The sequence below is a fragment of the Netta rufina genome (assembly GCF_964035555.1).
Source record: "Netta rufina genome assembly, chromosome: 23".
Classification (NCBI taxonomy): Eukaryota; Metazoa; Chordata; class Aves; order Anseriformes; family Anatidae; genus Netta; species Netta rufina.
Genome location: NC_140147.1, coordinates 2,126,230 through 2,147,748, shown reverse-complemented (window position 1 = coordinate 2,147,748; position 21,519 = coordinate 2,126,230). Strand labels below are relative to the sequence as shown.

The 21,519-nt window shown below is 56.3% G+C and overlaps 1 protein-coding gene across 1 annotated transcript; it reads right to left on the bottom strand.

Annotated features, from left to right (window-relative positions):
- Positions 1-249: 249 nt before the first annotated feature.
- Positions 250-21,457, bottom strand: TFAP2E (transcription factor AP-2 epsilon; the record flags this gene model as incomplete). The annotated part of the gene is made up of 8 exons (XM_084300503.1): positions 250-538; positions 903-1,044; positions 3,882-4,000; positions 4,240-4,468; positions 6,992-7,207; positions 20,483-20,534; positions 20,854-21,300; positions 21,431-21,457. 8 exons carry the CDS (start codon positions 21,455-21,457, stop codon positions 250-252), a joined length of 1,521 nt encoding a protein of 506 aa, XP_084156629.1.
- Positions 21,458-21,519: the final 62 nt, after the last annotated feature.

The following is a 21,519-nucleotide window of genomic DNA, read 5'->3' as shown; positions in this document are numbered from 1 at the left end:
CAAAACCCAAAAGCCATAAAGCTGGCTTATTTTCTCATTCTCACTACGTCCATTAGAGTTGGTTTCTTCGTCTTAAATTCTTTAAATCTTTTCTCTCTTCTCTTTGTTCGCTTTACGAGTTTCATCCCGAGTTCAAATGTAGCAGTTCAGAAAAACGCTGCCCTGGGTCTTCGTCCCCCCGAGCAGCGTTTAACCTTCCTTTTGCTCCCGGGGAACGCTCCCGCCGGGCAGAGGGAGGGAGTCAGCGCGTTATTTCCGATGCTTCACTTCCTTTTCTGACGCTTTGGAGTCTCCAGCCGTGTGCCCGTTCCCCGTGCTGTTCATGAACATTTTATCCAGCCCCTTGAGGGACTCCACCAGGTAGTTCTGGAAGGCTGTGAGCGCCGCACAGATGGCCGGACCCCCAAAGCCGTGGGTTATCAAGCTGAAATGAGTCAAACAGCTCTGGACACCCGGCTCTAGGATGAGGGAGGGGCGGCTGTTCCCCAGCGGTGAGCGGTCCTGGGCTATCAAGTCTGCAAACTCTTTACAAATTTGCCTGCAAGAGAAAGGTTTGCGTTACTATAAATGCTGCTGGAAAGCTGCGGGGGTGTTTGGGGCTTCTTTTCCTGCTCCTTGCACAAGCTCCAGCCTGCAGAAAGCCCCTGCATGCAGCCCAAAGGGCACGTCCAGCAGTGCCACGAGGTTCCCTGGGGTTAGGTTAACCTCTCCCGTGTAGGAACAAGCCCTTCAATCCATGCTAATTATTCATCTTTCTGCACGTTCTCCAGGTGTGGCTGTGCGCAGTTTATGAGGCCAGAAAAGGAAGCTTTCAGGGCAGAAGAGGAAGTTTTTGGGGCTAACGCCACCCTTCCCTTGCAGGCTGTGTGTACCTGCCGTGCTGTGGCCGGGTAAGTACTCACTTGGTAGCCAGCAGCATGTTTTTCCTGGTGTGGAGCTCGGTGGGGTCGGAGTGCTGTCGGCACAGGTACTCTGCTGCTGCTTTGGCTGGGAACTCCGTTTCGCACACGTAGCCGAAATCCCGGGCCAGGTGGACGGCTTCACCTACAAGCAGGAGAGATTGACAAGCTGCATCAACACCTGTGTGAAAGGGAACATTTTTTATAGCAGCCTCAGACATCTCACTGACATGGCTCACGGGACTGCAGTGCTCTCCTTTCTCAATCACCACCCAAGAGCCCTCTCCACCTTTGGCTCTCAAGCTGGTGCAGAGACACCACTAAGAGTTTTTTGCACCCATCCGTAAAACAGGGAGTCCACACGGGTCCAACTGAACTATCACCACCTCTAAACAGAAGCTGGTCCCTTCTTTTGATAACTTAAAAGGCATCAAGCAGGTGGTGGCTGGCGTTGGGTCAGGATGTGTGGCTCGCTAAGCTGCTCTCCTCCAAAAGAAAGAACAGCAGAGGTGGTTCTGACTTGGCCCCTTCCCTTGCTGTATCTGTCTCTCCCCACTTCTTCCAAAATTTCCTGCTGCCCTCTCCAAACTGAGCAAATCATAGACTAGTCCTAGAATTTTAAACAGGCTGGAGGGTGCAAAGCAACCTCAGCCCTGTTACTGCCAGAAAAAAAAACAAGGGTGTGAGGATGGAAGGAGCTGAAGGAAGGTGTTTACGTCCTCCCACAGTGAGCAGGGCCCTCGGGCTGGGTGCGCAGGCAGCATATCCATCACCCCCTGGAAATGCCCACCCATTGATGAAATTGATCCATCTCCAGGCGTCCCCCTGGAAGTAATCAGAGCTGATGGCAATTGATCATGCCCAGCACCCGAAATCCTGGTCGGGCAGGCAGAGCTAATTTGACTTGCCCCCTGCTGCTCGCATGTATTAGGCCATCCATCCTGATAGCATTAACCTAGATCCCACCACAGCTTTCCCAGCTCCCAGAGCTGGCTCTGTGAAGCCGTGTCACGGGGAAAGTGTCTGTGCTTTCTACATACAGCTGATGCTTTCCACTTCCTCTCTTCTTCCAAAGAAGCGACGGATAAGGTAAACCTAGAGAATTGGAGCTGCAGTTGTTTGTATGTTAGGAAACAATCAAAACACACTGGCTGCTGAAAAACAACTACTGTGGCAATAAAAAAGGGCTGTATGTCCTCGTGGTGAGAGCCAAGGCTGGAGCCTGGATTTATTTCCTCCTATGAGTGTGTGGGAATGGCTCAATGTTTTAAAGGCAATTTGGATGCTGGCTTAGAGAGGCTTCAGCAGAGGGGACAAGTGGGCTTGGAGACAGGAGCCTGCAGCCTGCCTGAACACGTGCCTCTTCCTGAGAACTTGGGCATGCTTCTGAAGTTGAGATACAGCCTTACTGCCTGTCCAGACCCATGCTGGAGCTACCTGATGAGGCAGAGGCTCAAGAGAAGGCAAGAGTTCTCTAAGGAAGCTGTGCTACCTGCATGCTGCCCTTGTATTGCTCCCTGGAATCACAAGCCCCCACCCTCCCCCATCTATACAAACAGTTTTGGGTCTTCTGTGTAACAAAAAGTATATTATTAGCACTCAAAAAAAAAAAAAAAAAAAAAAAAACACCTAGTATTTTTTAAAAATGAACAGACATTTGGGAAAACAGAGGGGAGAAAATATTAAAGCAAGGCAGCAAACATCCAAGAAAATAAGTGCCTGGTGCATGGAGGGACAAGCCAGTTTCTGTGTGCTGGGTAATGACAAAGCACTGACACCTTCCTCTGCATGAAACATCTCCCAGTACCATAACACTTACGTGCAGGAGGAAATTATATCCATCAAGCACACATGGCGCCACTCTTTTATTTACTATGAGCTGGTAAGCAGCAACCAAAACATCGGCAGCCACCTGAAATCAAAATGTACATTTCTTCCTTCCTTTCTTTCTTTCACTCTTTTCTTTCTCCTCTTTTAATGGAAATCAGCCTTTCATTCAGCACAAACCAACTGCCCCCAGTAACAACCTCCGCCTAATGAAGCGGGTCATTTAATTTGCTGCCAACAATGGAAATGATTTTCTATTCAGAAACTGCAGGCAGCTGCCTCCAACACGCTGGGCTCGAGCACAATGGATTCCGGAGCTGGAAGGGAGTCGTAGCTGTCACTGCATTTGTTTGTGTCCCGTGCCCTTTTCTCCAAAGACCGCATCGTCATTTCCATAGTGCGAAAAGTAGGAGGGGAGCAAACGACCAGGCGGCTCCGAGCACCTCAAGCTGCACAGCACCTTTGCTATAGCTGCACCCAGCCCTTAGCACCATGGGCTGAGCCACCGCAAACTTTATCTCCACCTGCAAGCCCTCAGAGCCGCGTGGCATCTCCTCCGTGTCTCGTTTGTCCCCTGCTGTGCCAGCAGAGGAGAACCTGGCTCCCATATGGGGCATCTTTTAGGGGACACAAGGCATCAACCTGTGCTGTGCAGCCCTAACAGAACAGGTCGGTGCTGCCCAGGGACAGCCCAGCCCTTGGGCACAATCACAGCAGGCGATTTAGTGGCCTGAGAGGGCACGTGGTGCTACAGGACGACTGCCAGGCTGAAACCCCAGCAGCTTTGTTCAGGCCTCTTTGTGTTTGGTTGCTGTGATCTTGATTAAGTTTTACCAAAACTAGTTCCCAGAAGTGGCTGGGAAATTTAGGCAGGGCCAAAAGGGAGCTTGCAGCTCTGATGTTCCAGCCAGTTCAGGTCCCGAACGCCTTTTCCAGCATGAGCTATGACTGGTCCGACAGAAATGTCTCAGTTTCAGAGGACAGACGTGTTTGAATCAGCAGAGAGACTTCCACGGGGATATTTCCAGTCTCGGTCGCAGTTAGTGGTGACCACTGCATACTTTGTTTTAAGTGTTCTCGGTTGTGGAAAGCTGCAAATGAAGGGTGTTGAAGTTTCGGCACTCCCGTCTCACGAGGGAGCGAAGAGGCTCTTACCTTCCACCAGCGAGGTCAGCAGGGTGACGTTTGCAGCTTTGCGCCTTCCCGCGGGTAGGTTTAGTCCGATTTTCTCTAGCCTTTCCCTTAAACACCGACCCCCGTTTTTTGATTTTGCCCTGAAGAGAAAGGAGGAAAAACAACTGTGATGTAATTAAGGTTTAAAATGACCATTATTCCAGTTTAAGCTTGTAGGTTGGAAGGGAAAGCAACAAAATGCTGCTCTCATTAAGCCATACACCCCCAATTTCTCTTCTCCACTAACATGGGATGTAAACCCCAGTGCAGGACACCCAGCTGGCTTCGGAGGCATCCCCTGCACACAGCAGGGAGCTCCCGGGAGCGCCGTGCCCCTTACCTGCGCAGGACCCCGCCGAGGAGGGAGGCGTTGAGACACTCGGGGGGCGAGAGCCGTCTCTGCACCTCCCCGACCGTCACCTTGTACTTGGAGGTGGAGCTGAGCAGGGAGAGGCGGCCAGGCACCGAGCAGAAGACCTCGTTGGGATTCGTCACCCCTCCGATCAGGCCGTCTTTGTTCATGGACAGGGTGGGGATGGTGGTGCCGTTCGCCTTCGAGGGGATGGGCACTGGGAGACAAGGAGGGGAGAAAAGGGGAGACGGGGGCTGAGATGCCGGAGCTCGGGAAGCAGCTCGGTGGCTGCCAGCAGCTTTCTAGCAGCCAGCACAAGCGCTGCTAGCCGGAGGTGTAAGCGTGGCTGCCGGCGATAGCTCGGGTTCGTGTTCTCTTCAATGAAGGAAAAGAGAGAGGTGGGGTTGATGAAACCGAACTAAAAAAAAAAGAAAAAGAATGGAAGGAGCCCAGGCTCTGCTCTCGCCTGCTTTCCCACACCTCCCAGCTCTAGTGGAATTAATCCCGGGGTTTCGGGTTGGTTTCCTGGAAGGCTGAGGTCTGCCCACAGCATCGGGCTGCGCCTGCTGCCCTGTGTCCCCTGGTGTGGGTGGCAGCGAAGCGCTGGCCCTTCGCAGGGGTGCACGTTCCTCTCTCCTGGCCTGGGAAGCTGCTGCATCCCTCCAGCCTCCATCCCCAGGGCTCAGCTCCCACCTTCCTGCCCTGCAGAAAGCCAGGGAGGTGCCGGGAGGGCTGAGCACCGTGCCCGTAGGACCAGGGGAAAGGCTGCAGCTTTGGGATTAGCCCCACAACAAGCCGCAGCCCTAAAATCACATCAGGCCGGGCTGAAAGGAAGCTTGGGCCGATCGAACGCGATTAATCCAGCACAAACTTCCTTCTGCTCAATGGACAGGAGTCGGTTAGCAAAGAAATGAGGCAGGCAGTGGTGAACACAGCACCACGCCGGGCCCTGGCATGGCACCGGGCTGACACGGGCACGGTTTTCCCATACGTCACCCCACTGAGAAACGTTCTGAGACGCAGTAAAGGTTTATAGGTTCAAACTACGGCTGTCGCCCGTGCCAAATCTCTTCTGGCTTTCATGTTCTGAAATTAATCACCAATTTACCTCTGGAAAAAAAAAAAAAAGCAAGTTTTCAAAGAATCCAAATGGGACTGCAAACGCCGTCGCTCCAGATCATTTCAGCCCTGGCATTCCTTGTGGTGCCTTGGTAATGGAACAGCTCGCGTTCGAGTAACGCAGCAACGAATGCCAGGGTGAGATGTGGGTTTAATAAAGGAAATACGCATGCCCAAAATGAAACAGAAAACCCCCAAATTAATTGGGAAGGCTACGTAGACTGGACCTGTTAGTGGACTCTTACAATCAGCATATTGTAAATAGAGCTCAACAACTTGTTAGCGTGGCAATAAAAAGCAGCACATGGTACATAAAAATGGCTAATGTTTTAGGGCTGAGAGATGGATGGAAATGAGCTAAGGTACATTAAGTTCCCTCTAGCATGAAACGTGGGCAAAGTCAGGGGATTGAAGGGCAAGGTGCTGGAGTCGGTAACTGCGGGGCTGGCATGTGCCACGACTGTGGCTGGCTGAGGGATGTCAAGGGAGGAACAAACACAGGAACATCACCGCTGACGGAGGAAACCAGAGACATTTCCAGGAAGCAGCGACTTCAAAGTTTTCTCTCCCAGGCCCAGAACAGGTTATATTTGTCTCTAAATTACCCTTGAAATAAAAAGTCAGAGCATGTTTTACAAATATCCATGCAGTGCTGCGAAGGCGTGTGTCACGGCAGGGCCAGGCACCCCAGCACGTGTGGCTCCTGCTGCAGTGGGGCCACCCCATAACCAGACCCGTGGGGACCCCTGGGTTGCTTGCTGCACCACGTATTTATCAGTGCCTGCAGTGCTCTGCATCCTTTATACACTCACACATTTGTGCATGCCTGGAGTCATGCAGTGGTGTTACCCGAGCCTGCATGCATGGCCAGGGACCTGCGGGCACACAGCGGGGACTGAGCAGTCATGCAGGAGAGGGGCTCATGCTGCACCACGCGTGCCCATGAAATGTGGCAGCTGGGGAAGGAGGCAAACCTCGCTGGCGCCAGCAGCAAACACCCGAATCTACGGAAAATTGGCCTGGAGATCAGCCAGGTGGCACAGCGGGCACGTGCTGCAAGGGGATGGCCACGGGGACGGGACACCAGGCAGCACGGATGGGTGCTGGTGCACAGCAGGGTGATGGCGGGGGACACGACACCTTGGAAACATACTGGCCTTTTTGGGGATGACCCTATGGTCAGACACAAATCCCCCTGGAGAGCTGTAACCCAGAGCCCCCCGTGGTGCAGGTGATGCCCTGAGCAGCCGGACCACCCTTGCTGTGTGCACCACGGAGCCACACAGGCACTGACACCGAGGCGCCCAGGCTGGACCGTGCGTATCAGCATCTCTCTTCTGCCTCGAGGCCAAGCTGAGAGCACGGCCCCATCGCCTTTGGCACAAGCATGCATGGATGGGACAAGGGCAGAGCTGGCAGCACGGCACACCAAATGGCAAGGGGGAATGGGGTGGGTGGCAGCCCAGCATCACGCAGACGTTAGCGGCAGTGCTGGAAACCGAGCCCGGCCTCTTGAGTCCTGTAACAGTGCTTCAGCCATTAGACAGTGTTGCCTCAATACAACAAGAATAAACATAGCCACATTCGCCATTAATTATTAATTATTGTTATTTGGCCTCACCTGCTGTTTGCCTGGTCTGATCTGCAGCTTGTTTGCCCATAAACATGCTGCAGGAGGGAGACAAGCTACCATTAAAGCCTGACAGCTTTGTTTCCTTGGCTTTGGGGGAACCAAAATTGTCTCTTGTCATCTGAGTAAACCAAAAGTCCCCCTCGATCTTCAGTTGCTGCTTTCCCGTTCCCGCAAGCAGCAGGTGATCGGAGCACCTGAGCCAGCCTGCAGACAAGAAGGAAGCATGAGACCGGTGCAGGCGCAGCACCCGGCGCAGCGCCCGAGCGCGCCTCCTGCCCCGGCATCCTGCGGCTGCGGGCAGGAGCAGGGGACGCATCCAGCCCACGGCGGGTGCATGCGGGAGGCTGAGCCCTGCGGGCAGCACCCCAGGGTGCCTGGCACGGCATCACCCCTAAGCTACGGTGCAGAAAAAGACACGGCTGGGGCAGGGAGGGGGTGCTCACCACTGTTTCTGGGCACCGCGCAGGCGGGATGTGAGGGGAAGCGCTCGGTGCCGCCGTGTCCGAGCAGGGTCGCGGGGCAAAGCACGGAGCTGAGCCCCCCGGGGGGTTTGCAGGCGGCACAGCTGGGAGCAGAAATGTCACATTGGTGTCACCGCACTGGACGCCCCCTCTAAGGTCTCCTGGGGCTGGGCCATGGAGATACCTGCCCTGGGCTCCAGGGATGTTGCTCTTCCCTCCTGTCCCCATCACCGTGTGTGACCGGTCCCCACGGTGGGCAGGTACCAGCTGCTGGCTCAGGCAGACTGAGAGCACACCCACGGCCACAGAGGATGGAGTTTGGGACAGAAACGTGCCCCACAGGCTGCTCGATCCTACAGGGATGGGCCCACGCATCACACACAGACCAGCAAGGGAGGACTTGGGTGCTTGTGCCCCATCCATGGGGGTGCCACATGCTTGGCCCCCTCCAAGGGGCAGCTTGGGCACAGCTGAGCCCACCCCGTCCCACCCGGCGCTTGGTTTTCAACAAGAAATATTCAAATGTGTTGGGTTTTTGATAAAACGAGCCGCTGACTTGCCAGCGGGGTTGTTGCAGCCCAGGGAGCTGGGGAAGAAACCGAGAGCCAGGGGTGAGTTACGAGAGAGCCACAGGGATGTGTCTGCATGGGAGAAAGGGGGAAAAAATCCTTCTGCTCCCCAAAACTCCTGGGTCACTGAGGCTGGGCTGCTGCCCAGTGTCCCCCTAAGCTTTGCTCGCCCTTCCCTTTAGCTGCAGGTCTCTCCGCTCTCCATGGAAGGGTTTTTATTCTGCGTGTTGCTTAGCTCAGATTTAGGCTGTTCCTTCTAACCCAACAAATCCAAAGGGTCTTGCCCCCTGCTGCTGACCCTCAGCTCCTTACACAGAGGGGAGCTCAGCTGCTGGGGTCCCCCGACAAAGCCCCAGCGCCGCGCTTCACCCCAGTGAGCACCCCGGACTGGGAATGCTGCTGCCGGGCTGGGGAGTGACGGGGCTGCAAGAAAACACTGCTGGGCTGTGCAGGAGCATCCCAGGGATCCAACCAGGAGGGAAAAACTGAGTTTGAAACACGGCTGTGCTGACAGGGCCCTTTCCCCAAGACCTCAAAGAGTTTCCCGCGGCTAATCCCCAGCCCGGCGCTGATACAGGACCTGCTGCTTGAGTCATTGCCTCGCCCCCAGTGCCTCGGTGAGCTGGCTAATTACTGCAGCCGGGGAAAACTGAGGCACAGAACAAGTTAAATCATTTACCAAAGAGCAGGCATACGAGCACGATCTGAATGCACGCATTTCTGGTCTGTGGGAATGCTTTTATAAGCAATCCGGGCTTTATGGCACTTCCTAAAAGTTGGGCAATAGCTACAGAAAGCTGATTAGGTATGTCCCGGTATGTCCCCTGCTTCCATAGCACCCAAATCTCTTAAATGCCCTGGGATAATGCTGTATTTGCCACTGCATCCTCTTGTCTCACAGTGCCCTTGCATTTTGAAGTCTGCTGTTGAGGATGTCCCAGTGCCAATAAAAGGTTTATGAGTTCTTGCCGAATGTGGGAAGGAAAATGATCCTAATTTCTTCTGTGGATGGCCACAAGAAGCGTTCCCATGAGGCTCACCACCTCGCTGCCTCCTTTCAGGTTGCAGGGGAGGTGCCGCTTGCTCTGCATTGCGTGCACATCGCAGCGTGGCACCGGCCCTGCCGCAGCTCCGTGGGTAGGCACGGCTTTGTCTTCCCTTCAAGCCCAAACAGCTTCTGATCTCCTGTCAGAGAGGCTTTTTTTTTTTGTGCTGACTTGTTTCTAGTTGGTCTTTTAAGCACCCTTTGGGTGTAGCAGGCAGCGGCGATGAAACTCACACAGCTCAATTTGCTGTGGCGTGAAAACTCCTGATTCAGAGAGAGCGATTTCAGGATAGCTCCTGGTTTCCAAGCACAGCGAAGGCTTCGTCCCTTCTCTTGCTGGGTGCATCCCGCTGCCCTGCAGTTGCCCTCCAGCCTCCTCTGAAGCCGAGGAGTCTCTCTGTGGCACCCACGGGTCACCTCCACAGCTGGGGCTCCACCGTCTCCATGAGCAAAAAGGAGATACCAACATCTACCTGGGATGGATGCTGGGATACACAATTAACACTGGCCAAGTGACCCCTGGGTGGAAGATTTCTCCTGACAAGAAGCCCTGGGGTGGGAAATGCAGCCAGCAGCAGCTGGTCCGGTGCCTGAGCACAGGACGTGGTGATGCTTCTTGGAGTAGGGAGGCAAGCACTATGGGCACAAGGCCCCAGCAGCTCCAGGGATGTAACTGGGGGCCAGCTCCGGCCGAGGTGTCCTGGGAGGAAGTTTCTGGTCTGGTTTGCAGAGGTGGGTCCTGTGGCTTTATCATTCCAGGTACAAAGAGGAAGGAGCACAAGCAGCACGCTCTTCAGGGGCTTTTACCCAAGGAGCCAGAATTCCCTGCCTTTCCCTGGGGAGTTTGTGCACAGCCAGACCCACAGCCTCATGCTCTGCTGCCTGCTCACCCCTCTCCTTCCCATCCACATTAACAAACTGAAACTACATCCCAACTCCTGAAAATGGCCACTTTTACCTGCAGACAGCCCCTTCCCACCCCATGCAGGATCTGTGCCTCTGGGGACATCACCGGTCCCGCGGCTGCTCCGTGGCCCTACACCGATGCTGACTGCACCCCGCCAGCTTTTTTTTGTTTTAAGGGAAAAGAGATTTTACCCACAAAAAGAGAAAAAAAAATGAAATACTGACTCATTCCCATTTGAGAAATGTGCTGTCTGCTTGCGAAATAGTTTGTAAGCAGGAGAATTTGTGGCGCTTGGAAATCAGATTGCTTTTCGCGCTATTATTTGCCCGGTTCCATTTCCAGCCAAAGCTCGGGGTGCTGCGAGGGGAAAAACAAGTCCAGAGGGAACATGCAAATCGCTGCCGTCTGACAAGGCTGTTGTCTTCCTTCCCGGGGTACATTACAGGTAAATCCTTCTCCTGAATCCCTGGATGTTGGCGCTTTTGTTGCGACACCTCTTTTAAAGGCGGGAGCGTGCTGGAGCTTAGATCTCATTTTAAAGCGCTATCAGGTAATGTCTCGGGAGCCCACCTTGTAACTCAATTTCACATCTCCAGCTGCCCAAAAGCATCTCAGCACCACAGGGCAGCTCCGTGCCAGGGATGCCAGCACCCCACGAACCAATTTTGGCTGCTCCTCGTTGCAGTTTCTGGCGTTTTGCCTCCCTGCCTCTCGCCGGCAGCAGGCGAGCCACGGGCATCGGAGCCCAGGGATGGCACCAAGAGCCCAGCCCAAATTTCGGTTCCCTGCAGCTCTGCCCAGCTCCAGGCGGTGTGGGGAAGCCTTGGCTGGCTGGGAAGCTGCGCTGGTGGGCAGCCCCTGATGAAAGGTGCTTCAAAAAAGGCAGAGGGTTAGCGCCGTCTTTCAGGAAGAGCGCTCGGCGAACTCATCTAGCCTTACTTTGAATGTCTCTGATGTAAATTATCCGACCGAGATACATACATAAAGAAGTGGCTGCGTGTGGGTGTGAGCCAGAGGCGACTGCTCCTGCCGTGGCTTTAAAAGCCCTGTTTCGGCGAGGAGGTGCTGCAGAGTTCAGCTTCTTCAATTTCCTGGTGCTTCAGCGCAGAGGTATTTATTGATGGTCCGGGGAAGGAGGTCAGTGCCATCAGCTATATTTCAAGCCCGCAGTCTGTAATTATCCTTTCTTCCCGGAGGGGATTATACAGGTATTTTCTTTATCTTGAATGCACAACCCGAATCGAGTCCCCATGTCAAAGGGAGCCTCTCTAGGAAACGCTGTAATCGGCTCAAAGGCCTTTTCAAATGGAAGGATGGAAAGAATCTTGTTTTTTATCTCGGGGCTTTGCAGATTGCTCAGGCCCGATAGGGAAATGGGGCAGGGACCCTCGAGAGGTGAGGGAGCAGAGGTGCAAGTCAGCAGCCCCAAACCATTCCCACGAGAAAGGTAATCAGGAGAGGTCCCATGCCTATGCAAAGCTGCCCCACTTAACATTTTGTTTCCAATGCAAATCAATACATTAAGTTACGAACTAAATTTTAAGGTGCCGTGTGATATAAACTGCGATTTTTCTTTCTCTTACAGCCACTGAAGTGCCTGCTGTCTCTCACCGGGCACTTGTCTGTTTCTGGGGAGTTTCAGGCCAGATTGAGGAGGTTCAGCCTCCCTGGGGCTGGTTCAGCATCCCCACTAAAGACAGTACCTGGTTACACATCTTTAAAGAAACAGCCAATCCACAGAATAACCAAAATTATTCACACACACCTTTGCAAAAGCACCTTCAGGACTGGGGAGGGGATTAGTAACCAATTTGCAATTAATTATTCCAGCTCTTGCATTTCCCTGCTTTGCCATTTAGGCACAACTCAAGCTCAGATGCACTTGTTCAGAATCTTTCATGAATTTGGGAAGAGATCACAGTTTGTTGGGAGTGCCACAAGTTTCCCTGCTGGGCTTGGATTTGGAGACTGCGTCGTGCTGTCGGGGGAGCCCCAGCAAGCACCTGAGGAAGCAGCCTGGATAAAAACCTCAGGAAGCAGCATTAAAGATTAAAAATCCTCCTAACTCATCAAATCCAAGTGCCCCAAGCTTCCCAGAAATTAATGAAAAAGGATTTGGATGCTGCTTCTGAATGCTGAAACTTACTTGCAGATATTTTCTGCCCATGTTTTCTGTTGTTCACTGGCAGAAGTGCTCTGGCAGTGCCATGCCCTGACCCCTCCTGCACCTCTCCCTGCCACATTTACAACATGAAAAGTAAGTGCAGGGATTCAGATTATTTCACTTCCCCTCCCAATTCCATATTTTTTTTTCTGAATTTCCAGCCAAGCTCTTTGCCACCTGAGCAAGAAAAACAACTATTTAAAATTCGGTTCAATTATTAACTGCTCTGGCCGGATCTAAGACTCTGCCTCTTTTTGTATAGAAAAAGCACATTTTGCATCACGGAAATTACACAGGTAGGCAGGAAAAAGAACCGGGAGGCTGGATGGCTGCAGGATTTAAGCGAGAGGAACTGGAAATCTGCACGGCTCCATGCAGCCGACAAGGAAAGTTTCTCATCAAACGTCGCCCCAGCAGCGATCGCTCCCGCCTGCGCCCACTGCACCGCTCTGCCCCGTAGCGTTCGGCATCACAGGTTTATTCATTTAGCTGCACAAACTCCCATTACATTTTGGCAACCGGTATATGGGATCTTTATGTGTTTAAACAGTATAATCCATTTTACAGTAACATGCTTGAGAGGTTTTCCCTGTATTCCCTATAGGAGCGCCTGAATTTGTGTGGCTTGGATCTACATAATCTAAAAAGGGAGAACAAAGATGCTGTGTCTCTTGCAAACGGCGGTGGATCCTGCGTAAGCCATGGTAATGTTGCTATCAATTTGTTAAAATGTATTTAGATTATTGAGGGGCATAAGACCCTTCAGCAAAGATTAGACATGAATAATAATAGGAAAATACTTCTCATACGGAACTCGCTGCCAATCCGCGGAGCATTTGGGGAGGTTTCCGTTCGATTTCCAGAGCGCAGCAGCGCACAGAGGTCAGTTCACCTGCCCTTTTGGAGTCACCGGCTCACCTGGGGAGAGCTTTTGGGGGAGACACCACTTTGTGGTGTCACAGTGAAGCTGCTTTTACCTGCCCTGCTCAGGGATGCCCTGGGATCTGTAAAGCCATGCACTGGTGGCAGGTTGGGCCAAGTGACCGCATTGCAGCAACGTCGCACCCGGGTGCCAGGATGCGGCGTGGGGACACGTGTGTCAAGAGCCCTCTGCAGCAGCACGGGGACTACGACAGTGCCAGGGGGACCCAGGGGAAGGAGCAACACCAGAATCCTGCAGGGAAAACAGCTTCTGGCCACAGAAACGGCAGCAGGAGGAATCGAGCTGGCCATCGGGACGGCACACATCCATACCCAGGCTGCTGCGGTGCAGCCTTACGGTGCCTGCAAAGCCTCTGATGTTTCTCCAACGATTGCCCCAACCCTTGCTAGCCTGGATCTGCTTGAGCTGGGTGCTTGGAGCAACCTGGACATCTGTGCTCAGATCCCCTGCTCACACCCCATCAGCCCCAAGACTTCAGCCCCGCTCTGTCCTGGTGCGCGCCCCGGGGATGCGCTGTCCCCACGCAGCCACCTTGAAGGGGACAGCGCCAGGGACATGGCTCCTGTCCGACCAGTCCGGAGGGAACAGGGCCTGACCCGACCCCTCACTGCCTGGCGCCTCGGCACTCGGGTGACTGATGCCAGATAAATGCCTGAGATAGAGGGCGGGGAGCCTCGGCCCCACTGGAATCCCAAGCACGCACCACGGACACTGCGGGAGCTGGGGAAGGTGAACCCACACGCAGCTCCCCTCGTCCAGCTCCGGAGCCACTGGCACAACCAAACGCTGCTGTATTTGATTGCAGAGGGTGGTTTGGGATCATTTCTAGCAATTCTTCCTCATTCCCTACTGCTTCTCTGCTCTTCTGCTAGGAGCCTCAACATTTAACCTCTCCCTGAACCAAAGGCGATACCTGGACGGGGCAGAACTGGGCATGGAACAGGGCACGGAGCCGAGAGCCGAGCATGCAGCAGCTCCAAGCATCATATCCACACTTGCTAATTAGTTCCTCCATTAAGAATTAAAATAAACAAACACATGGAAGGACAGCAAGAATGAGTAATTCCCTAGGATCACACAGGAAAGGGTGGGATGATTTAGTGGTTACGGCACTAGTCTGGGACTTCAGAGAACCTCGTTTAGGCTCTTTAACTAATTAAGGCAGATTGCGCGCATTTTTTTTCCTGAGATCACATATCTCAGAACATTACTAAACAGGGAGGAATGGGCTGCCTTGGCCTGTGCTCCACCGTGGTTGCGGCGTGACCCCGGGCACGTCCCCGGCTGGCGGCACGGAGCCGGTCCCATGGGTCTGTGGCATCGTGGGTCTGTCCCACCGTGCCTCGTGGGCCGGTGTCCCGTGGGTGCTGGCCGGGCGCGTGCCTCCTGCACGGCCCCGGCTGCAGACCGAGGATCTCGGCGCCGCCTCCTCCGTGGGGTGTGCGTCACCGGGCCTGGCTTCCCGGCCAAGCAGCGCCCGGGCGGTGGCTTTTTGGAGCACGTTGCGAGCTGGAGGCATCTGCACCGTGGCTGGAGGGCTACGGGAATGGGAGCTGCTGAGCCCAGCAGCCAAAATGGGTGCTGGGGGGTCTTTGCCTGTCTCCCCCCCGAGTCTTGTTGCTGTGGGACTGGGAGGACGCCCTGCTCTGGCCTCAGGCAGCGTGCACAGCAGGCAGGAAGAGAAGATCCATAGGGTGAGACAAGCAGAAAGGGCTGGATCGCGATATTTGGGGTGCTGGGCGCAAACCGGAGCACAGGAAGAGGTCGCCTTGGTCTTGGCTAGGACCAGCAACCTGAGCAAGGAGCAGAAAATCTTGATATTGCACTAAAACACCCCTGGGGAAGACCTTCCCAGAGGCACTGAGTTTTCCCTAGCGAAACAGCCGGCGACTGACCGCGTCCCTGCCCACAAGCAGCTCACGCGTGACCGGCTGCCGCCGTGTGCCACCGGCTCCCGAGGGCCCTTTGGCCCCCGAGCACGCCCAGCGGCTGCATCCTGCCCACCCTGACAAGCAGGGGCTGCAGCACCCGAGCTCGAGGCAAGCACTCGGGCTGCCAAAACATCCCGCAGCCCCCACAGCCGGGGCGTGCAGGAATCGCTCCTCCAGGGCCAGCCCAGCGCGGCGCCGTCCCATGGGGAAACCGCACCTGGAGTCCGGCTCCTCTTGGTTTGACTCCCCAGCCACATGCCAAAAAAGCAACCCAAGCTGGCTTTTCTGAACCTACCCTTTCAGAGCTGCTCTTTACTTCCAACAAAGAAAAAAAAAAAAAAAAACTCATTTAGAAGCATCTAATTAAACAGTAAGTCATGACAAGGTACATGAAACTTGGAGATAACGCATGCCTGGGAGGCACCGGGAAGGTTGAGACAAAGCCCAGTGCCTCCACCGGTACCCGAGCGTGTTATCTCGCATGAACACACACCTGGTTTTATCCTGGTGCAATTATAGGACATTAAAAATATAATTTTAATGGAGGAACGGTGATCTGGCCGCAGTTCAGAGTGAAAACTTTCTTTCAAGTTTCTCTGTTTGATTAGCCGGGGCTCCTGCAGCGCGCGCATGTGTGCGCGAGGGAGCAGAGCCCGCGTCTGGGGGTGCGGCGGCGTTTTGATGAGCACCGCACCGCGCCGGCTGCGCGAGGGCTTGTCGAAACTTTAAAGCCTTTGCGAGTGGAGCTGAGGAAGGCAGCAAAGCCTCCCTCAAGCCCCGGCTTGTCCCGGGTGAGCCCCTTTTCCCACTCAGGACAACTCCCCCAGCAGATAAAGCTGCGGCGAGCAGGGGAGCTCTGCCAGCTCGGCGGGAGAAGCCCGAGCTCAGCACCGTACGTCTGACTGCCGTCCAAGCGCCTCCACCCACGTTTTGTGGACAGCCTTATAAAAGACAAGTCTTCGCAGCCCCAGGTGTTTTATAGGATGACCTCATTTATTACCTTTCTCATCGCAGGAAATGATGTTTATCTAATCTGCTGCAAGTATCGTTCTTTGGGGAGGTTTTGTGTTGTTTTTTTGTTTTTTTTTTTTTTCCCCTGCCACATCTGGCTTCACGCGACATTTCTTACAGCTCGGTTCTGCCCCGTGCCGAAGCGGAGGAGAAGCAGCATCGGTCCCACCAGCCCTGAGCCCACACCAAACCCCGTCCTTCTGGCAGCCCCACGGCAAGACCTGGCTTCAAAACCTGCCATAGCGAGTGGATCTAAGGAGCTCGGCCTTAGTCTCCCTCCTCTGCTGCATTCTTTAGGAGTGACAGCCACTTCTTGCAGTATTTCTAAATGTGGGCTCGGAGCACTCCGAGGCACAGCTTTCCATCTGTCCGTCCAGCATCCAGCCAAACAGGTCCGCATTCCTGAGCAGAAACGCTAGCACTGCCACTCCGGAGCAGCTAAAAAGCCTCGGATGGAAATTTAAACGAGTCACAAACACGAGGGAGAGCGCGGCGGCCAAACCCTGCTGCTTCAAAGAGAAGCCAGAGGAGCCAGGTCCCCATCGGCCAGGCAGCACCCGTGGGTGCCTGCACGTGCCCGTGTCGGCTGCGCCCTGCTCCGTTGGTGCTCCGGGAGCAGCTTCCCTGCGAGCAGGGTGCAGGGCATTGGGGTTTTCTCTGCTCCCACTGCTCGCAGGGCCCCGTCTTGCCCCAGACCACCGGTCTCCATGCGCTGGCACCATCGCCAGCAGGACCCAGGGTGCGCTTTGGTGCTGGGGAGAGGGATTTTTATTTTCCTTCCCAAAAGGAGGCTCTTCTGCTGAGCCTGGAAGGATGTCAAAGCGATGAAATCCCACTTTATTTTATGACCAAGCTGCAGGGTTGGTTTCTTTTTTTTTTTTTTTTCGCTAAGAAGCGCAGTGGCGTAATGCTTGATTTCATAAATGGAAAATCCCTCTCTGCTCTCTCACACCAGGGCAGAAGCCGCACCAGGAGCTCCGGTGGCGGCTGGGGGCTTGCGGGTGGGTTCTCCCGTGCTGCAGTTTGTCTGTGGGGTTTTGCACCGGGACATGAGCAGCTGGCCCGGGCCTCTAACCACAGGGGCAGCAGGTGAACGCAGCAGAAAATGCCTCCAGCAGCCAGAGCCCGCAGCAGCCGGAGCCCCGGACCAAACTTTTTCCGAGCTCATTATAATGTTTTCAAGCCCAGGATAGTCCTGCTCTTACATAAATGCTTGGGGGGGGGAAAGAAAACCAAAACAAACCAACACCCACCAAAAAAAAAAAAAAAGAAAAAAGAAAAAAAAAAAAAAAAAAGACAGAAAAACATTTCTGAAATACTTTTAAAAAAGAGGGAGAAAAAACAAATGCGTGCGCAAAAGATAATCAAAAAATCTCCACCGCCCCACGCAGGATTTTACCCAATTAATTCCCAAACCAAACTATGGGTTTGCCGTTTGCTGTCCCAGTGCTGGGGGCAGCTCACTCCATATTTTTTAGGATCCCAAAGCCCCCACTGTGGGGCTCCTGGCCCAGTGGCCGTGCTTGGTTTCTGCCGGCATCGCCAGATCTCCCCCCGTGTCCCCTGCAGGAGGTTGGGGGGCACAAATCGGGTCCCCGGGCACCGAGCGCTCCCCACTCGCCCATGGGCACTGCTCCCGGTAACGGGGCCACCAGGGGGGCTTCAGGGACCGGGGGCAAGGGGGGGACATTTCGTTGAAGCAGGACCACGGCATCTCGGCAACTCGTTACGGCGAGATTTATCTGCCTGCACACGCACGGCTTTAGGTCGGGTTTCTGTCCCAGGGCCGTACGGGGAGGAATTCAAGGATTAAGCAGCCCCGGTTGCGGGATTTGAGATCTCGGCGTGATTTATGATAAAAACGTCCTTTTTTTCCACCATTCCCCCAGCTTGGGAAGGGGAGAAGTGTACCGAGAGGTGCCCGCTGTCCTCCCTGCCTGCCCAGCTGCGAGGCTCGGGCTTTGCCCCTGGTTTATTTTTTTTTATTTTCTTAATATTTTTTTTTTTTTCCAAGGGGCCAATTCCCGATGGCCACGGTGCCCGGGGCCACAGCTCGGGGCAGACACAGCCAGCCCAAACAGCCCCGCTCTTCACTCAAAACTAAATTAAAGAAATCAGGCGGAGGATTAATTAATCCTCCCGCTCCGAGCACGGGGCTGCGGCACTCACAGCTCCTGAGCACGGCTCCTGCGCGCAGCGGTGCCCTGAAAGACGGAGCAAAACCCCCGGTCCTGGGGGGGGCCGAGGCGCTCAGCACCACTCCCGACCCCTCCCGGACCCCCCTACGGCTGCAGCCGCCTTTATTCCCGAGCTTTCCTTCGGGCTCCTCACTCCGGTTTTTGGGACATCGCTCCCAGAGCAGCCCGGCTGGGGAAGGGGGGGTGCAGACATCGAAATTTCAGCCGGGGGAGGCACGGGGAGGCCGGGCAGGGCTCGTTCCGGGGGGGTTGTAGAGCGTGGTCCCGGGCACCGGTGCAGAATGCGGCCCCGCACCGGGCCGGGGGTCCCCGCGCTGCCGCCCCGCTGCGGGACCCCCCCGCTCGCCGCCGCCTCCCCGACCGTGCCGTGGCTCTGCCGGGGTCGCCGCTGGAGGCTGCGGGGAAAAGGAGCCGGGATCCCAAAAAATAATTCGGTTTTTGATGCGCTGAGCTCCCGTGGAGAGACGGGGAAACCCTGGCGGGACATGGCCCGATGGCTGCAACCGAAATCTGATTGTTCTCCAAAACGCGCTTTATGTTTTGATTCAAACACGGCAGGCAGAAAAATATAAAATAATAATAATTATCAGAAAAAAAAAAAATAAAAGACCGGGAAAGACGAAGTATCCGCAGGCACAGAAGCTGCAGACGGCTGTACCACAACGCCCTACTTTTCAGCCGGGGTTATTTTCTGTTTTCTATTTTCTTTTGTTGTTTTTTCTTTCGAAAGAGGGAGCCTACAGGACCTTTAGGTACAAATCTGGCACAACAGATTCCCCGCAACAACAATTCCTCCCGACGAAAGAGGGAAAATTTCTAATTAATCGCACGTTTCGAAAAACGGCTGGGAAATAAAATAATATTAAAACGAGACTACAATTTCAGCCGGACCCGCGGCCAAAGGCTCCCACCGAGACGCGTTTCTAAACGGGAATTTAATGCTGCCGGCACCCCAAAAAGCAGCCGCCCGGCGAGCACATCGGCGGCACGGCAGAGCACGCTGCAGCTTGTTGCGACCATCCCTCCTGCGAGGAGATTTGTTGAAATGCCTCTCGTGTGCTCTAATTAAAGCGCAAATAATTACCGCCCTGAACGCTCCGCCGAAACGCCGTGGGATGGAGCTGGGCGCACGGACCGGCAGCTCTCACCCAAACGGGGCCGCAACGCACCGGGAAAGCTTCTCCCCCGGTCCCAGGCCGGTCCCGGGGAATCTGCAGCCACCGGGCAAGGGGAAACGTCCCCGAGCTGAGCCGAGCCGGGCCAGGTCCCCCTGCCCCGGGCCACTCGCCCCCGGCACCCGGCGACCCCGCACCGCGCCGGGGCAAGCGGCTGCGGCTCCGTTTGCCCGCCCGTGCTCGGGTCCTGAGCGGGGGGCAGCCGCTGAACCCGTCCCTTTCACCCCCCTAATTTTGTAAAAAAATCCCCGAGAGCGTTTCCCGATGGCTTTGCCCCAATTATTTGCCCTGCCCGTTCCATTCGCCGCACGAATCGCTCGTGTCCCCCTCCTGCTCCCAGCAACTCCCCGGCGGAATTTTTGTTAGAAAATAAAATATATCGGGAGGAGGGGAGCTTATAAAATACATCGGGAGGGGAGGAAGGAGCTGGTTCCGACCGCGGGGTTTCGCGTGGAAGCCCCGGAACACGTCGGGGAGAAGAAGCGATAAATTCGGGGAGGTTGGCACCGGGGGGAGCCTGCCCGCGGAGCCGCTTCCCCGCTCCGGTCCCGGAGCCTCGGCAGCACAAAACCGACCTCGGCCCCGTTTTGTCCTTCCCGGGCCGAGCCCCGCTCCGCCGTGCCCGCGCTGCGCGGCCCCGGGGCGTCGGAGCTGCCGTCGAGCCCCTTTGAGACCCCCTCGGGGCTTCCCCCACCAACCACCCGCGGTCCCCCGGGGCTCTCCCGTAGCCGGGGGCCGCCCGGCCGAGCCCCTCGGTTTCCCGGTACCGGGAGGGAGAAGCGGCCCCGGTTCGGCCCGACGGATCGCGGCCAGCCCCGGACAAACGGCCAGAGCCACCCGCCGGGCCCCACCGCTTTCGTTTCGCCCCCACCGAGGCTCCGAGCGGCACCGGAGCCGGGCACGGCAGGGACCCCGCGCCCGTTCCTCGCCGCCCCGGAGCTGCCCGGTCCCGGCACCGTCCCGGGGGAAAAAAAAATAAAAAAATAAAAAAAAAAAAAATAAAACCGACGTTGGGGAGCCCCGAGGGCAGGAGCAGGGCCCGGGGGCGCGTCCCGCGGTGCCGCCGCGCTCTTACCTTTCTTGATCACGGACTGATCGAGCAGGTTCATCCCGCCGTCGTCCACGGCCTGAAAGCACCAAACCAGAGCCGTCAGCCGAGGGGGGAGAGCGGCGGGACCCGGTACTCCCGGTGCTCCCGGTGCTCCCGGTGTTCCCGGGGCCGGCGGCGAGCAGGAACCGCTGGGACACGGACGGGCGGCCCCGGGAGCGCAGCGGAGCCGCGGCCTCACCCTCTCCATCGCGGCGTCCCGGTGGCTCCTTCCCGGGAACGGGGCGCCCCGGGGGGACGAACGCCCCGCGGCACCCCAAAGCGCCCCGTGCGCCCCCGTTCCCCAAACCACCCCGGCCTCCCCCCTTTGCCCGGCCTCCCCCCGGTCGCCCCGGTACCTGGATATCCTCGAGGCCGTGGTGGCCGAGGCCGTGGAGGCCCAGCGGGCCGTCGGGGAGGCCGTGGCCGCCGTCGGGGAGGCCGTGGAGAAGCCGGGGCACGGCGGGGTACTCCCGGCGGGGGTCGAGCCCCAGAGCCCGGTGGGTTTGAGCCAAAAGCCCGGCGTCGTCTTGCCGGGAGCGCTGGGGGGGCCAGGCGGGCTGTTGGTGCTGGTGCAGGGGGCTGAGAGCCGCGTAGGGGTCGGCGAGGTGCGGGTAGCCGGGCTCCTGGCCCTGCGGGTAGGGCAGCGGAGGCTGCGGGTACGGCGGGGGGAAATAGGGCGGCTGGAAATCGGCGGCGGGCGTGTGGCAGAGCGGCGGAGCCGAGCCGTAGGGAGCTTGGTTGAGAGCGGGGAGCTGCGGCAGGCGGGCCCCGGCCGGTGCCCCGGGGAGCCCCTCGGCGCGGTCCTGCGGCGGCGGAGACAGCGGCGGTGAGGACGGTGCCGACCCCCCCCGTCGGGTGTGGATCCCCCCACCACCACCTCCCGGCCCCGAATCCCGACCCCGGCCCCGGTTTGCGGCCCCGTCCCGCACTCACCATGCCCGGGTAGCTGTGCACCAGCATCTGTGCGGGCCCGCGGCGAGCCCCGGGCGGGCCGGGCCCCGGGGGCGCCCCCGTCTCCGCCC